The sequence below is a fragment of the Narcine bancroftii genome, chromosome 3 (assembly GCF_036971445.1).
Source record: "Narcine bancroftii isolate sNarBan1 chromosome 3, sNarBan1.hap1, whole genome shotgun sequence".
Classification (NCBI taxonomy): domain Eukaryota; kingdom Metazoa; phylum Chordata; class Chondrichthyes; order Torpediniformes; family Narcinidae; genus Narcine; species Narcine bancroftii.
Genome location: NC_091471.1, coordinates 165,234,288 through 165,257,668, shown reverse-complemented (window position 1 = coordinate 165,257,668; position 23,381 = coordinate 165,234,288). Strand labels below are relative to the sequence as shown.

The window sequence follows — 23,381 nt, the reverse complement described above, 5'->3', positions numbered from 1 at the left end:
ATGCACTATACTGGCGTGGCTGCCAGCGGGCCAGCTCTAATAGATATTTGATATGATCTTGCGGGGCAAATATAATTATATCACGGGCCAAATTTGGCCCGCGGGCCTGATTTTGACATGTATGTTCTACAGGAACTGTACCACACTGTGATGCAGTTCACCAAAACGCTCTTGATAGAACTCCTATAGAAAGTTGATAGAATGGTGGCCGGTAGCCGAGCCCACCAGCCTTCTAAGGCAGTGTAATCACTTTTGTGCCTTCTTGGCAAGTGAGGAGATGTTATGTCCAGGATAGGTCACTTTCTTAAGTGGACTCTGAGGTACTTGGTGCTCTCTACTTTCCCCAATACCCCATTATTATTGTGTAGTGCAGGGTGGTCATCCCTGGACATCCTGAAGTCCACAATATCTTCTTTGTCCTGTCCACATTGAGACTCAAGTTGTTATTCTCACATCATTTCACAAAATTTTCCACCTCTTTGTATTTAGGCACATCATTCTTGCTGATAAGCCAACTACTGCCGAGTCATCTCCAAAGATAATTTGTTGGACCTGGATCAAGCTTTGCAATCGTGGATCAGCAGCATGAACAGGAGCGTTTTGAGAGCACAGCCCTGAGGTGTACCAGTGCTCAGTGTGGTGATGCTTGAGATTCTGATGACAACCCAGACTGCAGTCTTTCCGTTAGGAAGTCCAGAATCCATTTACAGAGAGGGATGTTGAGTTCCAGCAAGGACAGCTTCTTCCCAATCCAGCATATCTTTTTTCAAGTACAGTAAATCCTCGTTAGAATGCGGTATTTGGGGACCAAGATTTCATATTGCGTTACAACCGAATCACGGAACAGATGCATATATGTCATGATTCAGGAAGCAAGAAAACAGAATACTGTGACTATAATAAGACCTATAATAAGACCTTTAACATCTTTAAACTCCACATACAGGTACATAATACTTTCTCTGGAACCCATGGGGGACAGTGTGTTCTGAATTTTGGATTTTTCCAGAATTTGGAAAGCCAGATTTAAGCCCACCCGAATTGTGCTGCTGTATCCACCCCCACCCACTTCCAGTCGCGCTGCCATCTCCCCCCCCCTTTACCCGTCCAACTCGCGCTGCTGGTCTCCCTCCTCGCCCTCCCAACTCATACTGCTAGTCTCTCACCCGCCCGACTTCCGCTGCCCATGCCCATCATAAGAGTCCATTTTTGAGTTTATGGCTGTTAGCCACTGATAGCCTGGCATCCTAAAATCAATGTTTCGGGTCAGCAGACACCGTGCTATAAGCGATTCTGCGGATTTAATGAATTGCGTTCTAACGAGGTTTCACTGTTAGTAGACCAAAATTGCATAAATGTGTAATTCACCATTATTCTCCATGTTTGCACTCCATGCTCTTAATTTCAATCTCTGTTGCAATGAAGTACCTCATCTATTGTCATAGGCAACATAAAGCAAGAAAAGAAATAAATAATGTTAAGATACAAAGATTTAAATAGCCAACTACAATGGGAAAACAAGTATTGAATGTGAAATAAACTATAATCAAGGAAAATATTTCTTTTTACAAGTTTATATTTTAATAGAAAATATAAAGATGCAATTCAAAGCTGAAGAAGCATTCCTCTGTAGACGCTGATAACAAATGCCTGCTTGCTTTGTTTATGGAAGCATCAATTTCGATAATACCACTTCTGTAGTCACCCCATCCCCCATGATGTCTGATCCCAGAGAGATGCCAGATGGCATGATTACTGCTGCTATTTCAGGTCCACCGGGCAGCTTCATCACCGTGAGTCTGCTTTGAGAGGGAATTGAGATATTTGTGTGAACCTTGTTCGAAGATGATGACAGGTTGTAAATGGGTAGAAATTATTTGAGCAGGCCTTGACCTGTAGTCAATTGTACTCTGGATGCAGCCCATGTGTGATGGAAAGATTTGCTTTTGACACCTTTTGAATTAGATAAGTCAGGGGAAGGAAACCAGAGGCACACTCTTCTCCAGTAGATTGCTGCACAATTCTCAATTAAATTGAATGTATAAATGAGTTTGTCGTTAAGGCAGATGTGAGTGACGAAAATGGTATCAAGTGAAACTGTATATTGGTTGTATATGTACAGTCAGATGATAATAAACTTGAAAGCATTTGAAGAAGTGTATCAGAACTCAACTACTGCAATACATTTTGAGCTTGTATTAATAATTTTGCAATACAAAAATGACAGTAACCACAAAATGAAACTTCATTCCTTCCTCCATAAATGGGTACAAATTTAAAACTAAATATTTCTACTGAGGTACTTGGGTTAACCAATTTAATTTCACTACTGTCTCCTTTAAGGTTTGCCCCATAGCTATAATGCGCTCTATTGCCTGTTTTAGGAATTGAGTGTCTAAAAGGGACGTAAAAGCTGCTTTGTAACATTTCTTGTTAAACTATATTTTATGATGGTACATTAATGAATATTAATTTGTTAACCATTTTGGTGTGCATATTCTGCATAATAAGTAGAAATGTTGAATAAAGGTTCACATCAATTTGCTGGGTTCTTTTTGCTTGTGCACAATACTATTTGGGGGCTTGCCTAATTTAGAATTTTAGTGAATATCTAGAAGTTTAAGGTGAATTTGAATGTTGTAGGATTTTAGATCTGACCGATTTCTCTCAGAAGTTGATGCAGAATATTGGCACATCTATCCCATGATTCTGATTTGGATACTTTACACACAGGCCACTCATTCTTTCAACTATTTTAAGCATCACAAGTTTTCCAATGAGATGAGTAGATATTAAGCAATAAATTCTGGATGAGGAAGATGCATTTGAAATGGCTATCACTAAAGCCAAAAGCCAAAAGTTTTCAAATGGCAGGTGATTAAACTTTATCCAAAACATTTCAGAAATTTAATAAGGGACTGTCATGATAATGAATATGTATGAGATGTACCGGAAGTCACTTGGTATGAGAGGGAGATAAGAACACAAGCAGGAGAACAAAGGAAACGGGAAAATAAATCCACTGAGAAGTTTACCTGATAAAACTTGTGTTTAATGCTTTATTAACTTCACATTTCGGGCCACAAATGTGACATTGGCGACGAGGATGAAAGAAGTTTGAAGAAAATTAAAGACTAAACAAGATTACAGAGGATTACAGACGACTTCAAGGTGATAAGAATTTTCTCTGTGACTCAGTACTTTTGGGGCTGGAATATTTCCTCATGGCTGGTGCAAACGGTGACTTTCTAACACATAGTGGAAATGCTCATTTTGACCCGACTGGTGATGCAAGCACTGTAAGTGTGAAGTGGAAGGCATGGCTGGAAGAATTTGAATCCTACGCCGACAGTAGTGGCCTATTTCTAGATACCGGTACAGTTGAACAAAAAGCGCAGAGAAGGGCATTACTCCTTTTCACCGCGGGACCTGCAGTTCGGAAAACATTTAAGACACTTTTAAATACTGGAAGAAAGGATGAGTACCGGAAAGCGGTAGATGCATTAAATGCACACTATGTAGTGACACCGAATGCTACATTTCAACGCCATTTGTTTCGGAGAACGAGACAAGAAGATGGCCAGACAATTGCTCAGTACGTGACGAGACTACGCCAGCTAGCTGTTGGATGCAATTACATGCCAGCTGATTTGGACAACCAATTATTGGATCAAGTCGTACAGCACTGCAGATCAGATAAACTCAGAAGACGTCTACTAGCAAGAGGAAGTGAGTTGGAACTCACCGATGCTTTAACCATTGCTGCTGCATTAGAGGCTGTTGAAGGGGAATTGCATACCATGTCCCTGAAAGACAACTCAAGCCAGCAAATTAAAAGGCTCTCACATCGCCATAACCAGCCAAGATATACGCCGTCACAGGACGTGGAGTGTTATCGATGTGGAAACCGAGGTCACTTTGGAAAAGACCCATATTGCCCGGCCAAAGGCAAAGTTTGCAGAAAGTGTGGAGGCAAGGACCACTTTGCAAAGAAGTGCAAAAGCAAGTTCAATGCAGACCAGAAGAGGAAGAGTACAACTTCCAAAGGCAAAGCCTGGGGGAAAGGAAAGTATCCTGGAAAGAAAGACACCATTCGCCAGATAGACGGTGACGATGATGATACCCAGGAGGAACAGAGTTGTTACCAATTTACGTTGAATGAAGTACATCATGAGAAGGTCCCAGTGATTGTTGGTGGAGTGACAGTTCAGGTCATTGTAGACTCAGGCAGTGACAGTAATGTGATTGATCGACATTTATGGGAGAAGTTGAAAAGGAAAAAGATCATCTGTACCTCAAAGAAGTGTTCCAAGAAACTGTATCCATACACAGCAACCAAGCCATTGCAGACCATTGGATGTTTTACTGCAACTGTTGAAGCTGGAGATAAGTACACCGAAGCAGAGTTTATGGTCATAGAAGAGAGGGGAGAACCATTGCTGAGTAGAAGCACAGCGCAAGACCTGGCAATACTTCATATTGGAGCTTGTGTCAATTCAATTCAGTCATACGAGGATATGAAGCAAGAATTCCCCGCAGTCTTCCAAGGAATAGGAAAGCTGAAAGGTCGACAATTGAAGCTAGCGGTAGATGAAACGGTCAAACCCAAGGCACAACCAATGCGCCGAACTCTGTTTGGACTTCGTGGGAAAGTCAAAGCCAAAACTAAAGAATTGATCGAACAAGACATTATTGAACCGGTGGAACATTCGACACAATGGGTCAGCCCAGTAGTGATTGTGCCCAAACCAAAGGGTGACATAAGACTATGTATTGACATGAGAATGGCCAATGAAGCTATAATTAGAGAACGACACCCTATACTAGCAGTGGAGGAAATACTTCAAGAACTAACTACCTGCAAGGTATTCTCAAAAATTGATCTGAAATGGGGCTATCATCAATTAGAGCTGGATCCAGGTTCCCGAGATGTGACAACATTTGTGACTCACTGTGGATTGTATCGTTACAAGAGACTATCATTTGGAATTAATGCAGCTTCAGAGATCTACCAGTATGAAATCCATCGAGTGATTCAAGGCATTCCTGGAGTTGCCAACATTTTTGACGACATCATAGTCCATGCACCAACGAAGGAAGAGCATGACAAACAGTTGAGGCGTGTACTATCTAGACTACAGGAGGCAGGCCTTACCGTGAATGGAAACAAGTGCCAGTTTGGTGTGTCAGAAATGGACTTCATGGGACACAGACTTACACGGGAAGGACTAAACCCTGCAGAGGCCAAGGTGAAAGCTATTGCAGATGCACGTGCACCTCAGAATGCAACAGAGGTGAGGAGTTTCCTAGGATTGGTTAATTTTTGTGCAAAGTTCATTCCTAATTTCGCTACAGTGGCAGAACCACTAAGGAAACTAACCAGGAAAGGTGTACCATTTCATTTTGGATCTGAGCAGAAGAAAGCGTTCACAGCGCTGAAGCAAAGCCTGACAGACGCAAAAACTCTTGGATATTATGATCCGGCGGCATCAACCAAAGTCATAGCGGATGCCAGCCCGATTGGTTTAGGAGCCGTGTTGGTCCAGATGCATGATGGAGGACCAAGAATCATTGCCTATGCCAGCAGATCGTTATCAGATGTGGAAAGAAGATACTCTCAGACAGAGAAAGAAGCACTCGGACTTGTATGGGCCTGTGAGAGGTTCCATGCATATTTATACGGCATTGAATTTGAACTCATCACAGATCATAAGCCATTAGAGGTGATCTATGCACCTAGATCCAAACCATGTGCCAGAATAGAGAGATGGGTACTCAGACTACAACCCTACAAATATAAAGTAATCCACATTGCAGGGAAAACAAACATTGCTGATCCGCTGTCCAGATTGGTGAAGGATGGTGGTCCACAATCCAAGTCAGAATTGGGAACAGAAACAGAGAGCTTTGTACACTTCATAGCTATTCAGGCGACACCGAAAGCTGTGACTACGAAGGAAGTCGAGAGAGAATCCGAACGTGATCCAGAACTCATGGAAGTAAGAGAATGCATACAGAGTAGACAATGGGACAAGTGTACTCACAAGGCTTACATTCCCATTAGAGACGAACTTTGTTGCATCAGACAGTGTGTATTAAGAGGTTGCAGATTGGTGATTCCGCAAAGATTGAGATCGAAGATCGTATCCTTAGCGCATGAAGGACACCTAGGCATTGTTGGTACCAAGCAAAACCTTAGAACCAAGGTATGGTGGCCAAGTTGTGATAAAGACGCCGAGAAATTTGTTAAAACTTGTCATGGATGTCAAATCACAAGTAGGAGTAATCCGCCAGAACCGATCCGGAGTACGCAACTCCCGACAGGACCATGGATCGACGTAGCTGTTGATTTTCTTGGACCTTTACCGACGGGTGAATCAATTATGGTAGTGATAGATTACTACAGCAGATACTATGAGTACGTGGTGTTGAAGTCCACAACCACTGAAAAAACAATACAAGCATTAGCAGAGATATTTGCAAGATATGGATTACTTGTTACATTATACTCTGACAATGGTCCACAATTCATTTCAGAGACATTTGCGGAATACATGAGGACCACAGGTATCCACCATCATAAAGTAACTCCGAAATGGCCGCAAGCCAACGGGGAAGTAGAGAGACAAAATCAGTCCATTGAAAAACGATTGAGGATTGCACACGCAGAAGGACAAAATTGGCGAGAAGCATTGCTATCTTATGTGGCTGTCTATCGAGCAACACCTCATGCAACCACTGGAAAAAGTCCTGCAGAAGCATTTTTTGGGAGAAATATCCGCACAAAAATGCCAGAAATAAAGGAAATCCGAGACGACCAGGAGATGAGGGACCACGATGCTGAAAAGAAAGGTTCAGCAAAGCTGTACACAGATTTGAAACGTGGAGCCAAGTACTCAGACATCATGCCAGGAGATAATGTTCTAGTGAGGCATGAAATTGGTGGTAAGCTAGACACACCTTATTACCATCAACCCTATACTGTCGTATCCAGAAGTGGCAGTATGGTGACAGTCAAATCTCCGACTGGAGTCCTGTATAAGAGAAATGTCTCAGGTGTAAAAAGGTACCAGTCCAGAGATACATCGAGCGAAGAGGTTGAAAGGCCAATAAGAGATGCTGAAACTGAGAGACCTGATGACGTTCCAGATGCAGTTACCAGCACTCCTGATGAAGTGACTAGAGCGCCAGAAACACTCGAAGCCGTGGCGAGCAGTATTTCCGACGCCGAGAGTGAATAACTGAGAAGCGATGACAATATCGCAGGCAGGCCGAAATGAAACCGGAAAGCGCCCAAACGATATGAAGACTTTGTGCCATAGTTTTAATAAGAACTTTGGGACAGTATTTAATCTTATATCATAAAGTGCATGTATGAGTGCTGTAGAAAGTAAATTTTATGTAGTTGAGTTATAGTATTACCATTAGTTACGATGTTTGTATGTTTCCGAGGGATATTGGTAAGTGAAGGTAAAGTTTATTTCTGATTAAAGAAGGGATGTCATGATAATGAATATGTATGAGATGTACCGGAAGTCACGTGGTATGAGAGGGAGATAAGAACACAAGCAGGAGAACAAAGGAAACGGGAAAATAAAGCCACTGAGAAGTTTACCTGATAAAACTTGTGTTTAATGTTTTATTAACTTTACATTTCGGGCCACAAATGTGACAGGGACCCTGTTTTAATCTTGTACTGATGCAAGGAAAATATTGTGCATGCGCTGTATCCCCAGTTGAAGTACAATGCACGATTAATATCAATTGGACAAAGCTTGACCAAGATTATGAAGTCTGGAAATATGAAAATGTATTGAAGAATTTCCTGACATCTGTTACTTTTTGATTAACATATTCAATTTCACTTGTTGTCTTCCCCTGATTACTTGTAGCCTCTTAAAAACCAACTCTGAGATGGCATTTTTCCAGAGTTTGTTATACAAATCTTTTGCTTATAAAGCAATTGTGCTGGGAACCAACACCACCCACTAATGACCAAACTTTGTGAGTATTTTTAGATCTTCAATTAACAGAAGCTACTCAGCCATATTGTAAGATAAGAATTTATGGTGGATTGGCATTAAATATAAATCAGCACAAGGCGAAAAGATGCAAAGGATTACATTAATTGTTATCAGACAATGAAATTGTGAATACATTTGAAAGCATTTACAAAGTTGCCACCACCTCACTGAACACGCTCGCGCACACACATACACACAGTAGACTTTAGCTGCCGACATCCTGTTGTTGCACCAAAACAAACAATAAAGTACAAGATTCCAGTTCTCCTTGGTTAAGTCAGCTAAATAGGATACTTACCACCATTTTGCTCATCATATCAAATACAAATCCTTTGAAATCAAATGGCAGTGAAATTTCTTGGAGATGTAAATAAAAATTGCCGTGGTTGATTAAAGCATATTGTTCTGCTTGGTTTTGGTAGGTTGTGATGTACCAGCAGCAGATAGGAAATTGATGTTTGAAGAAATAAATCAAAAAATGTGTGATTTTCTGTGATTATTCATGATGCATAATCGTAGGAACATGTAATCCTCTGATAAAGGGAATTCAGTATGTCAAACCAAAGCTATTAATGATTAATTCCAGATGGACAAAAGGAAAAATACCAGAGGTGGTGCCAAACTCGATCATCTTTATCGGACTTTTTTTCTGAAATTTGAAATTCTTGCAAACACAGGGATCTGCGGGGAGAAGTTTACCCTGTGGCAACCTGCGAGAATGGGAAGACAATCCTCCAAGGACTGTGCCTGCCTGATAAATGAATCAGAGCCCCAACCATACTGAAATAACTTGCAAGTCCTGAATAAATCTAATTTAGTGAAGGGGATGTGGCAGTAAATGAATATGATCATATGGTCTGAATTGAAAGGACAATCATTCCAGCAATAAAGAGCAAACACTTTCAAAGAGTGAACAGAACTGGCACATTTTCTTTGTTCCTTTTTGACCAGAATATGATGATGGATGTCTGCACTCACCGTCCAGGGCATAATTAAACTACATTTAATCTTTATTCATCTCCACTTTCCATGAGTAAATTAGGTTAGGTTGCAGCATAGAGATCATCAAGCCTGCGTGCTAGTCTTAGAAAACATATTCGTAAGGAAAAGAATTTGACTTGACGCAACATGAATTTGATGTGACACAAATTTGAGCTACTCATTTTGGAGATCTATTGCATCTACCTCAGCCAGCTGTTGACCAACCTGGGGATCCTGATAGTCCACTTAGTTCTCTGTTAATGCCCATAGCTTCATTAATTTACATAGTTGCAATGAAAGTATTAAACCTTGGAAAATGATTACCTGCTGGAAGAATTTAGCAGGTCAGGCACCATTCGTGAGGAGAAATGGCAAGACAACGGTTTGGATTCAACTTTGGAAAATTCACTTACTTCTGCTTTAGCAAGTCACTAGAATGGACTCCAATGCACATGTAAACAAATAAGGAACTGTAAACTGATAACAAAATGTAAACAAAGTGTTTACATACAGAGAGGATTTAAAAAAATCAATGAAGAGCAAAAGTAAGAGTCATTTAATGAGTCCCTGATTGAGTTGTTGTTGAGGAGTGAGTTGTTGTTGAGGAGTCTGATGGTTGATCAGAAGCATCTGTTCCTGAACCTGGTGGTGCGAGTCTTGTGGCATCTATGATAGTAGCTTTGAGAACACAGCATGTACTGGGTGATGTGGATCCTTGCTGTTGCTCTCTGACGGCAGCATTCCCTGCATGTGTTCTCGATGGTCAGGAGGATATTGCCTGAGAAGTCTTGGGCTGTGACCACTACCTTTTGGACAGCTTTATGCTCAGGAGTATTGGTGTCCCCATAATCAGACCATGATGTAGCTGGTCACCACACATCTGTAGAAATTTGCCAGGATTTCTGATGTCAGACCAAACCTCTGCAAACCCCTGAGGAAGTAGAGGCACTGACGTGCTTTTTACACCATGCCATTAAAGTTTTAAGTTCAGGAGGATTTTCTGAGATATTGACTCCCAAGTACATAAGTTTGCTTTCCCTCTCCACCTCTGATCCCCCAATGATCATAAACTTTCGGATTTCCCTTCATGAAGTTGGTTGGTTTGGTTGAAGCTCCTTGATTTTAGTGACATTGAGTGCAAGGTTCCTTCTGTTTGCTGACTCATCGCCTTTCTTTATATAACCCTCCACTGTGATATCATCGACAAATTTGTTGATGGTGTTATTGTTGTATCAAACCACACAGTCATAGGTGTAAAGTGAGTAGAACAGGGAGCTAAGAATGTAGCTGTGTGGAGCTCCGGTACTGCTAGAGATTGTGGAGGTAGATGTTCTTGCCAATTCTCATTGGAGGTGAGGAAATCCATGATTCAATTACACAGTGGGGTGTTGAGTCCCAGGTCTTGGAGTTTGCTGATCAGTTTGGAGGTGATGGTGGATCTAAATGCCGCACTGTTGTCAATAAAGAACATCCTGATTAATGCATCTTTGCTATCCAGGTGTTCCAATGTTACTAAACCAGAAGTACTTTAACTTTCCAAAGTTCAACACTGCAAGAAAAGGGAGAACCTAATCTGTGTGGCATGTTTTAAGGCTCCACAATATCTCAGAATTTTACTGGCAAGGAATTGCTTCTGGAGGTGAAATAAATTGGCGATAATGCTCTTGTCACTCAGTATCTGTGGAGAAGAAAGCAAGGAAACGTATTTGGTCAATGAACAGCCATAACATAGTATGGTGTATGATTTTTGTCACGAGGTGAATGCAAAGCAGGATTTTAAGCATTAAAGTTCCTGTGTAGCTCTACACGATAGTGAGAGTGGACTAAGCTGGATTGAGATAAAGATGGTCATTAAGGGCATTTCATATTGTTGTGTTCTTCATATTTTCTATGAAAATCTGTAGTGATGATTCTGCATTAAGAAATAATTTGAAGTCAATTACCCTGCCATTTTAGATTCTCTACATAATAGTGCATGAAGGATAACTCCTTGTTTGAATCCTATTGTTCAGGTAAGCCGGAGAAACTGCTTTCAGTTATTTTCTGTCTTCAGACATCGTCCTTGATGCATAAATAGTAGTTTGATGAGCTATGTAAAACTGAATGGTAATTTTTTTTGGAAAATGACGATACGGTGATGGACAAATTATGCGTTTAAAATCTGTTATGTGCATCCTGTGGCCTTGTTCTTGCAGTTCATTTGCATAGTTGTGTCTTCAAGCAATGTAGATATGCTAAGAAGCAAGAATTGATGTCTTGTTTAGGAAGACAAATTTCAATAAGATGCAAAAGGTACTCTGAATAATGAGAGCAGCTCATTATTTTTAATGGGGTATTAGGCTTATGAGTGAGCGACTTCATTATTTTTTCCCCCACAAGTGTTAGTTTTATTCATTCAAGGGATGTTGGCAAAATTAGTGAACCTGGTATTTAATTGGTAATTTCTAAATTCCCTGGATTTTTTTGCTATTCATTTTAGCGATATGGCAAGAACTAGCATATTTGCCATCCACTCTGAAGTACTTTGCTCTTTCACAAAGCAGTTAATTAATGGGAGTCCTATTTAGTCCAGACTAGGTAAGGTTTCATTCCCTGTAGTAAACCAGATGGCTTTTTAACCAGCAATCTGGTAGTTTCCTGCACATTATTACAGATTGATGCTGATTTTATTTAGATTTAATATTCCCCAGCTGCAGTGATGGTATATAAACTCAAGTCACCATTCATTATCAAAGAAAGTGGGGTATTAGCCTTGGACACTACTAAATGACTTTTACACCCTTCCTTCACACCTCTTGTCTTAATGGAGGTCAAGGGTCAGATTGAGAGGGAGGGAGAGTCAGGGGAATCTGGGAAGAGAAAATGGTGGGTGACAGTGTGAAGGAGAGGAGGAAAGTAAGACAATCATTCTGGGGTCCAACCCATCCATGGAATATAGAACAGTGCAGTATAGAAGCAGACTCTACAGCCCATGTGCGTGCACTGAATATTACACCCAAGTTCAATTGAAACACTGCTGCTTGCCCATGATCCATATCTCTCTATTCCCTTCATTTTCCTGCATCTATCTAGAAGCCTCTTCTACAGTATTATCAATTCTGGTTCCACTGCTACGCCTGCCAACCCATTCCAAGTATCACCCCCACCAACCCTCCATCCTCTGTATTTAAAGCAAATATTTCCTTCAAACTTCCTCCCTCACCTTGTATGCCCTCCCAATATGACACTTGGGACTTTACTTGTAGCACATGGTACTTCTGCTATCAATGCAGAGTTTAGAACATTGTGGTCAAATTTCCATCAGGGGAAACACGTAACTAAGCTTCCAGTGAATGAAATTCAACCAGGAAAAGGTTACACTCATAATCTATGATAGAAATTGTTGAATTTCATACTGGTAGCAGTGAAGAAAACAATGTCACAGTATCAATTACCAGACCCACCAAATCAAATCTCTGGATTAATGTTTCACAAAGTTAATTGCAGTGCTGCCATACATCGAATACATCTATGTGAAACACTGCGTCAAAGTGGCAGCCAACTTCATCAGGGATCCCCATCACCCTGGTTAAAACTTCTTCTCACTGCTATCTTTGGACAGAGGCCTTAAGATGAGCACTTCTCAGTTCACGAACAATTTCTGTCCAACAGCCATCTGGCGCTTGAGCCTCCCCTTGGCACACTAATCATGGACTGTCTGCAATCTTGCAAATCTTTTTTTTTGCACTTGGATGACTTTTAATATTTATGATTGATGTTATGTGGCCATTGTCTCTTTTAATTCAATTAGTTTGATATTATGGTTTTTTTTTCTAAGTACCTGTTTGGGTAAGAATTTTAGGTATATATATAGTATAATGCAACTGACAATAAGCTCATTATCATTCATGAGAACATGTGAAATAGAAGCGGGAGTAGGCCTTCTGGCCCTTTGAATCTGCTCCGCTATTCAAACTGACCATATTCTCTGCTCACATGCCTGCCTATTACCATAAACCTTTAATTGCACTATTATTTCAAGAATGTGTCCTTAATACATCTAATGAAGCAGCTTCTTCAGCTTTAATGGACAGAGATTGATTATTCTCTGGGATAAGCAGTTACTCCTTCTCTTAAATTTGTTCTCGTGATTCTTGAAGCTATGTTACAACGTAATATTGCTTTTGATTTTTTTTGAACAAGATTCTCCATTTGAAAGTGCATCTGGGGAGAAGGCAGGAGAATGGGTTTGAGAGGAAAAAATACATCAGCCATGATTTGAATAGTGGAGCAGGTTTGATGGGATGAATGGTATAATTTTGCTCCGGAATCTTCTGAAGATGCTACTTCAGAAGTTTTGTCATGAATTCCAAGGGCTTTGATCGATCAGTTGTTGCTGGGCTTTTGACTGTTAGATGATGGTTTTCATGGTCAAGATTCATTGTCTAGCATAGTTTTCTTCAGTGAACAGGAGGTCGATGCTCATGATGGACTTGGCTGTGTCTGTCACTTACTGCAGCCTTCTGCATTCCTGGGGATTTATGTTTCCAAAGTAGGCTGTGAAATAACTGGTCTCTATATTTTTCCCAGTTCACCTGCAGAATGTTGATGGTGTATTCAATGACTTGCTGAATCTCCTTGGAAAGATACGTGGATAGATGCATGGGCTTCTGTCTGAAATTAATGATACACCTGATTCTGTTCTGTTGGTAACATGGGTTGGTGTCTTGGGTGCATTTATGCTGCAGGGAGCATTAGAATCCCGTTACACCAGGGAATTTGTCTCAACTAAAGAAAAATAACTGCATCGCCTCCTGTTGCTTTTGCCTTTGTATTTAAACAAAGGGAGCAAATCTGAAAATCAATCTCTTCCTTTTTCTCTTTGTTTCAGAGGGTTTTCTGCTGGTACTCCATATTGATTAATAGCAGCAATATTATCTGAGCAGGCTTTCTCTTATAAATAAGATCAAGGTAAGACTGCCTTGCTTGTAAAATTCATAACAGTACTCGCATGCACATCTAAAAGGTCTGATCACCTTCCCCATTGAATTGACACTGAAGGAAGAGGTAAAATCTCTCAATTGCCACTGGTTTCTCTAGGTCCTGACTCCACCCTTTAATGGGAATGCCACACATCATGAGTTTGCTCCTCCAGCCCAAGTGCTGTGGTAAGGTGGCATCTGTCCAGCAGTTTTTCCACTTGGGACAGATGGAGAATAATCACTGCTGCCACTCTGGTCTAAATGATGTCCTTTCTCTTCTTTGGGCCTGTATTTAAAGGAGCGCCTGCAGCAGTTCACACCGTACGCGGCCACTTGCCCCCATTCTGGGCAAACCAGCCACGCAGCTGGGTGCAACTTGCAGAATCAATGCTCTGGACCCCACCACAGCAGGGAAAATTGCCCCGTTTGTCAACAACCCACCCATGGATGGCAAGTACATGATGTTTAAACAGTTTTTGCTCGAGTCATTTGAACTTGGTTGGCACGAAGAGGCTGCTTGTGTGCTTGACACGCAGGCCTAGGTGATCGTAATCCCTCAGAACTGATGCAGGAGCTAGTGGCCCTTGCAGATGGACACACAAAGTGCTTCCTGTTTGAGGCCCTATACCTTTCCAAGTTGCCGGTTCACATTGCCGCTGCCATCTCCAACATGGACTTTGCTGAACTGCACCTGGTGGCGAGAGAAGAAGACAGGCTCTTCCGCACTCCGCAACCCGACTCCATCCACGTGCAGCCCATTTATGCAGTGGGAGCAACAACACAAACCTTGGCCACCTCATGCACCCCTCTGGTGGCCATCACAGCAGCCCAGTGACAAAACAGCAGGGTACCACCACTGATGGGGCCGCAATGCCCCGCGGTGTATACTGCCTTTTACATTTTCAGGCAGCAAATTCAGTCTGATGCACCGGGACGATGTCCGGAAGATGGCCATAATCACCCATTTAGCCTCTTTGAGTTCCTGAGAATGCCACTCAGACTGAACAACATGGCTCAAACATTCCAGCACCTCATGGATGTAGTGGCAAGAGACTTGGAGGGGATTTTCTCAATGCCAGCCCAGATGCCAGGACTCACAAAGAACATTTAAATTTCCTCTTTGCCTGGCTGCAGACTTTCAGTCTAACCATCAACCTGTCCAAGTGCCAATTCGGTTTGTCCACCATCGACTTCCTTGGGCACCGCATCTCCAGCGAAGGAGCAACACCTTTGTCTGACAAGGTCGAAACCATTCAGAACTTTCCCAGGCCTAAAACCCTCAAAGGCCTGTAGGAATTCCTTGAGATTGTGAATTTCAATCATCGCTTCCTCTCAAGAGCAGCCACCACCATGCGGCCTCTCTTCAACCTCATTAAGGCAGATAACAAGGATCCCAGATGGTGTGCGAAAGCATTCCAGGCATTCGAGGAGACCAAAATAGCACTTTCCAATGCCAGGTTCCTGGCATACCCGGATCCATCGTTAACGACAAGATGCCTCAGACCGGGCAGTGGGTGTAGTGCTGCAACAGTGGCAGCCATTTGCTTTCTTCAGCAAACACCTCTGAGCACCCGAGCTGAAGTACAGCACTTTTGATTGGAAACTGCTGGCAATGTACCTGACTATACACCATTTCTGGTACATTCTCGAAGGCCGAGTGTTCACGGCCTACACGGACCACAAGCCGCTGGTGCAGGCACTGGGCAAAGTCTTGGATCCCTGGTCAGTGAGGCAACAATGGCACCTTTCATACATCTCCAAATATACAACGGACATCCTCCACTTGGCGAAGTCCAACATGGAAGCTGATGTGTTATCCAGGCCAACAATATCTGAGGTGATGGGTGGCATCGACACAGATCAGCTCACCAGGGACCAAGCTGAAGATGCCGACACACAGGCATACCGCACCGCCATCACAATCCTACAAATTGAGGAGTTCGCGCTGGACCCAAGAGGCCTAACAAACCTGTGCAATATGTCTTCAGGCCACCCCAGGCCAATCCTGCCCGTGACCTGGAGACGGTGGGTATTCAATCAAGTGAATGAACTCTCTCATCCTTCCATCTGGTCAACAGTCCACCTCATTATTATTTAAATGGTATCTGTTTTGGAAAAGGAGTAATACAGCGAGACTGGGTGTTGCTGTGCATCAGTCATTGAAAGTGGGTGTGCAGGTGCAGCAGGCGGTGAGGAGGGCGAATGGTATGTTGGTGTTCATAGCAAGAGGATTTAAGTACAGGAGTAGGGAGATTCTGCTGCAGCTGTACAGGGCCTTGGTGAGACCACACCTGGAGTACTGCGTGCAGTTTTGGTCACCTGAGAGAGGATAGCTTTGCCTTGGAGGGGGTGCAGAGGAGGTTCACTAGGCTGATACTGGAGATGGATGTGCTTGCATATGAAGAAAGGTTGGATAGACTAGGCTTGTATTCTCTGGAATTTAGGGGGGGATCTTATAGAAACATAAAATTCTTAAGGGTTTAGACAGACTAGATTCAGGAAGGTTGTTTCCAATGCTGGGAAAAACCAGAACCAGGGGCCATAGTTTAAGGATAAGGGGAAAGTTTTTTTTAGGACTGAAATGAGGAAAAATTTCTTCTCTCAGAGAGTGGTAAATGTGTGGAATTCTTTGCCACAGGAAGTAGTTGAGGCTGGATCCCTGTCAATATTTATGTGTCGGTTAGATTTGGCCCTTGTGACCAAGGGGATTAGTGGGTATGGGGAGAAGGCAGGAACCGGGTACTGATCAGCCATGATCATAATGAATGGCGGTGTAGGCTTGAAGGGCCAAATAGCCTACTCCTACATCTATTTTCTATGTTTCATTTCAGACAGGTTCGTATGGTACGGGCTTCAGCGTGGTTTCACTTTGGGCAAAAACCTGTGTACAATGCCAGCGAGCCAAAGTCCATCGACACACTAAAGGCCCAATGAAACGTTTCTCGCCCGCATCAGACAGGTTCAACCACGTGCACATACCTTTATACTGTGGTCGACCGCTGTACGTGCTGATGTAATATTGGCAGAAAGCAATGCCTGAGAGAGGGGAGTGGGCATCCATGTGAAGCAGTGCCAGCAGATGGTCAGGTTTCTCCCCATTGTCACAGAGCAGTGGATGATAGACAGCAGCACAATCTCCTAGGCTGCAATCTGCTTCAAAACCAATGCATGCTCAGTTGTCCGATGATAGAGTCCTCCATAGAGTCAAACTGCATGAAACAGGTTTATCGGCCAAATTTTTCCATGCCGACTAAGTTAGCATTCTGGGCTAAACCCATTAAGCTGCATTTGGTCCATATCCTTATAAGTCCTTTCTATCCATTTATCTGTCCAAATGTCCCCAATATACCATGATAATTTTGTAACATGTTTGGCTTTTCACCTCAGTTGGTTCTCACTGTATATTTTGGCAGTAGCTTTAGACCAACAAGCCTTGGAACGTTTTTATTGGCTATTGAAGCTAAATAATTTGCATTTTGGTTTAAAACTCAAAAATGGTTGAAGTAAAAACACAAGGCTGGAGAAACTCAGCTGGTCAAACAATGTACTTTATATAGTAAATTGTTATGTCTCTTCATCTTTGCTACATAAAGTACATTGTTTGACCAGCTGTGTTTCTCCAGCACTGCGTTTTTACCTCACATATTTGTCTGTGTTGAACAGAAAGAAATTATTTTAGTTAGCTTATAGGATGTCCAAACTGGCCTTAGAGGTGAGATTTTAGTATTGGTGGTTGAAAGGTACAAGTACAATGTACTTGCTTTGTGCTGATCTCACTGGTATTGATTTGAAATGACCTGGTAAGCAGGGTCTGGCACAATGCAATGTTAACACAAGATGATAGACATCAACTGCCCTGTCCACCAAAGCTGAAGTTGGACCTTTTGTCGGCTCACAAAATTATGCAGCTTCACCTTCCAGCTTAACCACCTGACATTAGCAAACATCCACATTTAAAATTTGATACAACAACCAAGCAAAGAGGATACATTTCTTCAGCCAGAGGGTGATGAATTTGTTCAATTTATTGCTACAGATGGCTGTCGTTGCCATCAATAGGTATATTTAGAGCAGAGGTTGATAAGTTCTTGATTAGTAAGGGCATCAAAGGTTTTGGGGAGAAGGCAGGAGAATGGGGTTGAGAGGAATATTACATTAGCTATGATTTGAATGGTAGAGCATATTTCAAAGGGCTTAAATGGCCTAATTGTGCTCTAAATGATATTTAAAAATTATTTAACATTTTTCATTTTAAATTCTTCAAAAAATGCTTCAACATTTAACTCAATTAAGTTAAGTGAAAACATTGCCTGGATTTTAGGCGCAAAGATTAATTTACAATGAACTGATGGGTGCACTGTTCATGTGTTAATCAAATGTGGTACCATAATGTGGACAGAGGAATGACAACTGGTCATTTTCCACCAGCAGACTCAATGATGAGTCTAACATTGACCAGTAGTCTGGCAAAGAAAGGCAAGCAAGTGGGACTCTCCCATTTTCTTTTGGGGCACTTCTGCACTAATAAAGGCTGTCAGTTTTGGCTGCATTTCCTAATACTTTATAACCTCATGTTTTCAAGTTACCAATTTTAAATAAGACTTTTCTTCTTGATCTCCAAATATTTTTGCTCCAGGGTATGGGACAACCCTCTGCTAGATGGTGAGACTTGACAAATGCTTTGCCAACACTTTCCTATTTCTAATTTACCTCGTTTCATCTAAGGACCTCCTTTCCCCCTCAATGTTAACTAGAATTTCCTTCTGGCAATAAAATCAATTTGTGGTCTCTCTTGATCAAAGGTCTCCAGTTGTATATTCTGACGTCAACATAAATTCCCTGGGGCTCATTAACCTTTATTTCCTTCTTTAGTGGATAATCTATTTTATTTCTCTTGTAAGTTTGAACCACACATTTCTTTCATGGTCCAGTGGATTCTATACACTTGATCTTTCTGTTCTGATTATTATGGAGTTGTTTTCAATCGTTACCTTAATGATAATTCGATATTTGACCTCTCAGTTCCCTTAATTTACTTACAGATTTTCACCCCCCCCTCTCCCCCCCCCCCCCCCCCCCATTACTTAGTTCTCTTTACCTGGCAAATAAATACTACAACATCACTCCATAATTCTTATCTGGTCCTGGCAGCCTCTGGGAACATGTGGAACAAGTACAATAACCATGTGTCCAGGGACTTCCATTTGTCATGTTGCAAGCTATTAAGGAGACTTGGCACTGCACATTTGACAACATATATTCCAACTAACACTGGTGTTCTGGGGGTTCTTGGAGGCAGCATTTTTCAATTAGAAATATTTTCCCCTTACAGCCCCAATCATGAACTACTTTGGAAGCACAAAAAGTCCTGTCTGAGATGGGAATCATGGAACACTACAGCGCAGAAGCAGGCCCTTCAGCCTATTTTAGTCTGTGTGCAATTGTTATTCTGCCTCGTTCCAATGACCTGTAGCCCTCCATACTCTTCCCATCCATGAACCTATCCAAATTTAATTTGAATGTCAGTATTGAGCCCACATGCACTCTTCATCTGGCAGCTCGTTCCACACTCTCACCACTCTTTGCATGAAGTTCCCTTCCCTTGTTGTTCCTTTTAAACATTTCACTTTTCACCCCTAACCTATGTTCTCTCATTTTTGTCTCAGCTAACCACAGTGATTGTGCTTTAGTTGATCTACAATTCCCTCCATCATGTTTGGGATAAAGACACCTTTTACCTTTATTTGTCTCTGTTTTAAGTTCATATTCAAAAAAAATCACGTGATTAAAGTGCACATTCCAGATTTTATTCCATGTTATTTGTATACATTTTGATTTGATCATGTCGAGATTACAGCACTTTTTACACATACCCTTTCAGGGTATCATAATGGCTTCACAGGTATTTGTGATTACTGTACTCAGATATTTTTGATTGCTTCATTGGTGCATGTAAAAGATGCTTCTAAGCTTTCAATTACCTTCAGAGTCTGTAGTTGCAATCTTTCAACAAAAGGACCAGAGTTGTGCCAATGAAAGTTGAAGAAGCTATCGTGAGGCAGAAAAAAACAAGAATAAAACAGAAAGAGACATTGCCCAAACATTAGCATTACTAAAATCAACTGTTTGGAACGTAATGAAGAAGAAAAAGTACATTGGTGAGCTTAGTGATCGCAAAGGGACTTGGTGGGTCAAGGATGACCTCCACTGTTGATGGATGGTAGGGATTCTCAATAATTATTTCTGCTTCATTTAAACAATGCTCTCAGTGAATATTGTCAATGGAGGAAAGGGAGTCCCCAGTGATCTTTTTTTTATGATCATATTGTACTACCAATCAACCACAATCAGAGAGAGAGTTGTGATTAATAGGCTTTAATCACCTTAAAGTGTCAGCACAGCTTGCACATTGCTGGCCCGGTTCTAAGGCAGGTACTGAGGGAGGGGTTTGGTCATAACAGTCTTAATGGGGATATCTGGGGCGGGCCAGCCCATACAATAAATACATATTTCTATACACATCATAGTAGCACCACATCTATGTATTGACTTTTGGTCCATTGCTTTATAGATACCGTACCACACAAGGGTGCAGCCAGACAAAACCCTCTCAATTGTGCTTTTGTAAAATGTTGTCAAGATGGAAGTCAGTAGCCTTTCCCTTTACAACCTTTTCAGAAGTGTAGGTGCTGTTGTGCCTTCTGGACTAATAAAGAGGTGTGGTGGATTCAGTATAGGTTGTTCATTATGCAGTATTTAGATTCCTTGGTGTGTGTTTACATGGTGGTTATGAATACTGCCACTTATTTCAAACTGCAATCCTGACCTTGGACGTGGTCTGTGAGAAGTTTATATATTCTCCCTGCCACAGTAGGTCTCCCCAGGTGGTCCATTTTCCTCCCACATCACAAAGAGACAATGGTAGTTTAATTGGCTATCATACATGATCCCTTTGTGCAGTTGGACAGTATGAGGATCAGGGTGCAGTTGGTGGAGGTAAGAGAGGGAAAAAGATGCATGGGACTGATATGGTTGCTTTTGAGAGTTGGGGTTGATTTGCTTGGCTGAATGACCTTTTTAATATTATCACAAAACATTATAAAAATAACATGCTCAAATATTATAACAAATGAAGGGAAAACTTCTATTATTGGCTGTTCTCTTACTTGATGGGCCGTATAGTACCGAATAGTTACAGTTTAAATTAGATCGGTTTGTTAAATAGGGCAGCATGGTCGGCGTAGCAGTTAGCGCAACGTCTTTACGGTGCCAGCGATCAGGACCAGACCTGGATTTGAATCCTGCACAATTATGTAAGGAGTTTGTATGTTCTCTCCGTGTCTGTGTGGATTTTCTTCAGGGGCTCCAGTTTCTTCCCACCATTCAAAACGTACCGAAGCGTAGGCTGATGGAGTGTAATTTGGGCGGAATGGACTTGTAGGGCCAAATTGGCCTGGTAAAGTGCTGTATGTCTAATTAATTAACATTGGGGTATTTGGGCAGCATGGCTCGAGGGCTGGAATGACTTGTTACCATGCTGTATGTCTGCATTTAAATCTAAATTTAAAAATTCTCTTGCAGTAAGGGAGCACATCTTTGTGATAAGTCTACTTTTATGTAGGCAGATCAGTTCTCCATTGATAGTTAAACAAGAATGTCTGTGGATGCTGTAATCAAGTAATACACAAATATGCTGGAAAAACTCAGTTGTCCAGGGAGATCTATAGGAAGTAAAGGGTAACCAACATTTCAGGCCTGGGTCCTTGGCCAGGGACAAGCAAAAACAGCAGGCATCTGAATAAAAAGGGGGTAGGAGGAGAGGAGAAGAGGAAGGAAGCAGCAGACAGAGGAACACAGGCTAACAGGTAAAAGGTCAGCGGTGAATACAGGTAGAAGGGTAAAAGAACAAAAACTGGAAATTGATAGGAATGGAAGGATGAATGTTTGATTGGAGAAAGGAGGGAAGGGCTTGGGGAGCTAGAAGGATAGGAAAAGAGAGAGGGAAAGGGACTAAACAGAAAATGGCAAAGCTGATGTTAATGCCATCTGGTTGGCCGACATTGATACCTTTGCATCAATAACATTAGCAAACAATTCTTCACCTCCCACAATTCTTAAATTTAGACATCTACTGTGACATGCCACTTATGTTGCAATAATGATTTGGGGTCATTGGTCAAGCAGAGCCGCAAGCTCCTAAATTCACTGCATCTTTGTTATAAGCTGGGAATAAATTTCTGGGAATTATCTGGTAATTTAGCTATTTGTAGGATCTTGCCATGCACAATTTGACTGCCATTTTGCTATATTACATATCTCTTGGTTATGCATGATCTGGTTATCAGCAAATCTGCATATTATAGCTGTCGAGGAAAGGCTGAATGATGTGGTTAAGAGATTCTTAAGGTTCACAGGCACTTAACATTCCAAAATGCTGTCCACGCCTGTAATGTAATTTTCACTCTTGCAATTGAAATATTTAAATATTCTTCTTGGTCTTTCTCAAACTTGGGGTCACAGTCAGTTAATAAGATGAAGAATGAAATGGAAAGTGTGAAATTAATCCCGTTTGCAGGATCGCTAACTGTTTACCCCTGACATTCAAAATAAAAGCTCGGGGATTTTGCTTTCCTGCTATGCAAAAGTCTTCAGATATTTGTGGTTGAAATCACTATCAATATGCTGGCACATTTTACAGCGAATTGCCTTGTCAAACATGAAATCTGTGTGCATGCCTGCCTATTCAAAATTAAGTCACAAATTTGGAGAAGCCATCCAGGCCTAACTCTGCTCTTTTGTCGGTGGATTCAATTGGTCTCGCTTCCCCATTTCTACCCCATTGCTACACTGTATATTTCTCTAACTTGGTTTTATGTACAGTAAATGATTGATTTTTTTTTCATGAAAGTACCTGTTTAATTGCAACAAGTAAGAATTGTAGCACAAGTGTATGGCAATAAATATTATTACCATTACACCAGCTTTTCAGGAAATGTTTTGTTGGAGTGTCATATTGCTGCACACAAAATTTCTCTTCACCTTGCCAACTAAATCTGTATCTTCCAGTTAACAGCTTTCTGCTTTTGAAATAGCTTCTCCTTAATTACTTTCTAAGAAGTCTGAGGAGATTTGCCAGGTGTATTGTGGGAAGCATATTGCAAAGTAGTGGAGTATGATTGGAATTGGTAGAGAATAGATTACCTTGTAAATTAGTTGGATATGGGATAGCGCTTTGAGTGAGCATAGACTTAATGCACTGACATGCTGTCTTTTAGTGTCATCAGGAGAAATGGTCACAGCATTGTACATTTTTTTTCATTATTTTCTGCTATTCTTTCAGGCAATAGGAAGTTTCTCTGAAACATTTCATCTTACACGGAAACAAATTAGTAAAAAATACGTTTTGAACCCAGCG

At 41.4% G+C, this 23,381-nt stretch overlaps 1 protein-coding gene across 20 annotated transcripts in view; it reads left to right on the top strand.

Moving 5' to 3' along the window:
• ccser1 (coiled-coil serine-rich protein 1) overlaps nucleotides 1–23,381 on the top strand; it is a 1,096,421-nt gene that overhangs the window by 159,932 nt on the left and 913,108 nt on the right. For 17 of the 20 annotated variants that reach the window (XR_011353899.1, XR_011353900.1, XM_069925708.1 and 14 more), the window contains exon 2: nucleotides 490–946. The exons of the other annotated variants lie outside the window; for them this stretch is intronic. Coding sequence is in view for 15 of the 17 variants with exons in the window: in XM_069925708.1 (XP_069781809.1) it covers nucleotides 792–946 (155 nt within the window). In the remaining 2 variants the exon portion in view is untranslated. The remainder of the gene's footprint in view (nucleotides 1–489; nucleotides 947–23,381) is intronic. 20 annotated transcript variants of the gene reach the window in all.